This window comes from Poecilia formosa, unplaced genomic scaffold, assembly GCF_000485575.1.
Source record: "Poecilia formosa unplaced genomic scaffold, Poecilia_formosa-5.1.2 Scaffold495, whole genome shotgun sequence".
Classification (NCBI taxonomy): domain Eukaryota; kingdom Metazoa; phylum Chordata; class Actinopteri; order Cyprinodontiformes; family Poeciliidae; genus Poecilia; species Poecilia formosa.
The window spans coordinates 238696-243450 of NW_006800434.1; the positions used below are offsets into that span (position 1 = coordinate 238696).

A 4755-nucleotide genomic window follows, 5' to 3' on the forward strand; every position below is an offset into this window, starting at 1 on the left:
CCAATTTGTTTGTTATTTGGGTAGCATTGAACTGGGGTGGAAGAGAATAATATTAAAATGTCTGTGAATTTTGATTACACCGAAATTTAAATAATTTGTTAGACACTAAGTCATCCCCTCAATACCCTCACATTTATATGTGAGGGTATTGAGTTATATGTGACAATCACAGATTGTCACATATAACAATCTAGGGCCTCCTCTGCTTCAGAAGTCCATCTTCTGATAGAGTGAGTGGAGACACCCTGCCTTTAGACCATGTGGATGTACTGGGGCTGACTTGCGCAGTGGGGGAAAGGCAACAGCCCTGTATGCAGCCTTTACATTAATATACAGTAAATCAATTATCTTGTTTCTCCTGGTGGGACAATTGACAACCTGGTGAAAAGAAGCCATGGAATCCAGGGTGTGACATGATTTAAAAGTAAATGTATAAATGAATCACAGGGAGAAAATACATATTCTGTCTGACCATTTGGTGCATTATCACCACCTTGTGGTTGTGTTTTAAGGAACACATTACTTCCATATTGTGTGGGAGAAAAAAATACTGCTTATCAAAGTGGTTCATTGTTTGACTTTGATATTCAGTGACTGGACATTTAAAACTCAATGTCAGAGTGATTTTGGAGAGGTGTCCGACAGCTGGTCTGTGAGAGGACTAATTTTGTAGTTTTGAGCAGCTGCTGTTTCAAATATTTTGTTTATATCATGTATCCATTTGCTTTGTCTCTTCACTTGAACAAACCTTCAGAGGATTTCACTTTCAAGGTCGAACAACAAAGTTTTTGTCGAACTAGACCTGCACAACTAGACCTGAATGCAATATCACAATTGCAAAAGACTGCTTAGATTATTTGGCAGACTATAATGATTCATGCATCTGTGAATGTTGATATTTTGTTTGGTCAGTTAGTTGAACACTAACTACCCTTAATGTCAAAACGTGATGTTTCATTTTAGTGGTGAGATGCCAAAGCTCACTGTGTGTGTGGAGGGGACAGACACTGTGCAATTATATATTTTGGTCATATTGTCCATCTCCTTTTAAAAACTGAAGTATGAGGACTGTCAGACCAACAAATATTAGTTTTGGACCCTTTTGTCTTAAATCTGTGACTGGAGGCATGGTTATTTTGTCTAATCTGACTTTGTTAATGCTTTTATTTTTTTTTTCTCTCTTTTTTTTTTACCTCAGGATGGAGCGGATGTCTGATGATACACTGAGGCTCAACCTGTTAAAGCGAGGTCTGGAGTCATCCAGTGAGAGGGAGGAGGCTCTGTCAAAGCGCCTAAAAATGGAAGGTCACGAGGCCATGGAGCGCCTGAAGATGCTTGCCCTTCTCAAACGCAAGGACTTAGCTGATCTGGCTGTCCTAGAGGTCCCAGGGACGCTTGGAGATGGAAAAGGCCCCAGTGTCAGCTCCATCCACCACCAGAGTCTAATGGGTGCGGCATATGAAGAAAAGCTGAATGGAAGTTTAAGGCTTGGCAGCCACAGTGTTCATGTCGGTCAAAGTAAGAATGGAAAGGAAAACATTATGGATGAGCCAGTGGACATGAGTGCTGGAAGAAGATGGTGAGTCAGATGTTTATTTCCTAAAATATTATGGTGAATAAAGTAATCTGGTATTCTAAATAGGGTCACACCTTTTATTTAACTAGTATGTTTAGTTTTTTTTCTCACACTTCTTCATAGTATAAGATTTTCTGGGTGTAATCCACAAAATATTATACATTACCTCAGCTATACACCACTACCTGCATTTCTGAGGTAGTGGTGAATAAAGTAGTGGATATGGTTTATAGTTTATATTTATGGCCTGAACCCAACCCCAAATATTGATTTGATAGTTGGGGGGAGGATTGGGTTCAAACTTCTGTGTCGTGTTTAATAAGTCTGCAATGCATACAGTGGAGAGAAAGGCAAACGAGAATGCACAACAAAAATTTTTGTTGGCTCCAACATACTTCGTCTGAAACCAAATAATCGATGCAGTCACGTGGCTTCAGACGATTGGTATTTGCTCGCAACTTTCATACAATAGCACAGAGCAGCTGTGGGACACCTCTCCTGCTTCTGTGTTTGTCATGCTCCACCCAGTGTGGGTTCCCCTTTCCTCCCTGCGTCTTCTGCTTTGCTTTTAGGAAACTGTCACAGAGCTAGCCTCATGGAGACAGCCTTCTCCTTTCATAACAACCTTTCAATTTCCATCGAGGACTTAACCATTTCACAGTCTTATTATGGTATTTAGTGAAGAATTGTACAAATGAATATAATTATAATAATATAATATGATAATATATAATTATCATAATTGTTACATTCGTAACTCAAAAGTATTCATGTTTCCTGTAAAGTTAAAGACTACAAAATTAAGATGATTGCTTTGATTTGTGTGATAGTTTACTAATACACTGAAAGTTTAAAATTGCTACACACAAAAAAAACATTGAGAACAATATGTTGGTGCATCCAATCTGTGGTAGACTTGACTTTGACAATGTCAGTTTACATCTAGATGAGATCAAGCAACTATCTTAAAAGATAGGAGCTGTCCTTTTACAAGAGAATGGAACAGCGTTCAGAACCCGCATGCACAAATAAACCTCGACTGTGATCCTGTTGTTTCCTAATTGGATTTCCTAAAAATCCAGCAGCTGCTTGGATGCTGTGTAACCCAAACAATATGGCTCCCTTCATATCACTGCCTACTGTCCTACTCTGAACGTGGTTCTTTGATTTTATGAAATTAATTTCAAGAACCGAATGAACTTATTTCCCAAGATATCTTTCTCTTGGCCTTTTTGACAAACACAAATATTATTTTATAATTTACTTTTCAGCTTTTATAATACACTATATTGCCAAAAGTATTTGCTCATCTGCCTTGACTCACATATGGGCTTAATCCCTAATCAATATGATGTTGGTCCACCCTTTGCAGCTAGAACAGCTTCAACTCTTCTGGGAAGGTGATCCACAAGGTCTAGGAGTGTTTATGGGGATTTTTGACCATTCTTCCAGGAGTGCATTTGTGAGGTCACATAGTGATATTGGACAAGAAGGCTTTCAGTCTCCACTCCAATTCATCCCAAAGGTGTTCTATCAGAATGAGGTCAGGACTCTGTGCAGGCCAGTCAAGTTCATCTACACCAGATTCTGCCATCCATGTCTTTATGGACCTTGCTTTGTGCTCTGGTGCTCATCAGTCATGTTGGAAGAGGAAGGGGTCAGCTCCAAACTATTCCCACAAAGTTGAGAACATGGAATTATCCAAAATGTCTTGGTATGTTGAAGTATTCAGAGTTCCTTTCACTGGAACTAAGGGGCCAAGTCCAGCTCCTGAAAAACAACCCCACACCATGTTCCCCCCTCCACCAGACTTCACACTAGGCTTGTCGCTATAAACGATAAATCAATTAATGCACAATAAATTAAACCTTTCGACCTCATTTTAATTATCGTCTTTATCGTTTCTTCCTGCCTTTTTTTTATTTCTCTTGATGACACTGAATGAAAAAAGGCTCAACTCCGGAGCCCTCCCTTCCTCATTTCCTAAGTGTAATGTCCTGCGCACACGACACGAGTTGTCGGCCGACTGTCAGCCCATTTTCTAAACCTGAGACACATTAGCCGACAGAAATCCTAGGCATAATGGTTTGATCGGGTTCGTCGTTCCGTGTGGTGTCCAGCCACACAGCCATTATTTTGGACTTGTAGCCCAAAATAATGGTTACAAGTCCAGTTAACTAATTTTAAAATCGGGCATTAATCAATGCTTTACTAGAATCTACCTGTGATGCATGTGGCTAGAGTCAGCGTAAAGTCCTGACTGAATGAAAATCATTATAACCTATTTATGTCACGTTAACGAATAACAGCTGAAAAGTTACCGGGTTTATCAACTGCGGTAGCAATTTGGCTCCAACTCCTCCCCTTGTCATTTCTATAATCTTTGCACGAAATGTTAAATAAACATTAATGTTGTTTCCACATATCATCTCCGATGTCCGCTGGACTTCGGGTTGCGCCGTGTCAGCTGTTTGGGATTCCCCTCCGTAATTTCCCCTCAGAAATCACGGAGGAGAATCCTCGCTTTCTGATTGGCTACCTGTCACATTCAACGTTAAGCTCCCAGTCGGGGAAAACCCCTGATTTAGATCGGAGCGGCCACGACAGTCTACCGTAACACACCTCACACTGAAGGATGATCGGTTACGAAATCACCAGCGACAATCTTAGATCGGTTACCGATCTAAGATTGTCGTAAGGGGAAAATAGGGGCAAAAAAATCGTGTAGTGTGAACTATTGCATAAGGTAGTCGGATGTGCCCATCTTCTCTATTTAAATCTACTGATGACTGAAGGGCAATATAGTATACAGACTTCATAATCTGCACTCTTTTGGTTGAATGCAGTATTTATTTCCACTTTGGCTTTATGTTGTTTAGTTTTTATTTAAGTACGTTTTTTGTTAATGGAGACTGAGAATCCATTTTATTTTTGTTTTTGGTTGTTTTGTTTATTTAGTTTATCAGTTCCAGTGTTATGTGTTCTTTTGAAAATAAAATGTATCTATATATGGCAGGAAATAGCATGCATCATTATGTCATTTCCATTAAATCAGTGTCAAAAGGTCTTGAAACAATATTATCATTTATCGCAATAATTTTTTAGACAATCGCTCAGCAAAATTTGTTATCGTGACAGGCCTACTTCACACTTGGCACAATGCAGTCAGACAAGTATCG

At 39.5% G+C, this 4755-nt stretch overlaps 1 protein-coding gene across 1 annotated transcript in view; it reads left to right on the top strand.

The window, feature by feature from the left end:
* The first annotated feature begins 1171 nt into the window (after positions 1 to 1171).
* LOC103156727 (transcriptional repressor p66-beta-like) overlaps positions 1172 to 4755 on the top strand; it is an 8723-nt gene continuing 5139 nt past the window's right edge. The window contains exon 1 of the mRNA XM_016664544.1: positions 1172 to 1579. Within this exon, the coding sequence (XP_016520030.1) occupies positions 1200 to 1579 (380 nt within the window). The 5' untranslated portion in view covers positions 1172 to 1199. The remainder of the gene's footprint in view (positions 1580 to 4755) is intronic.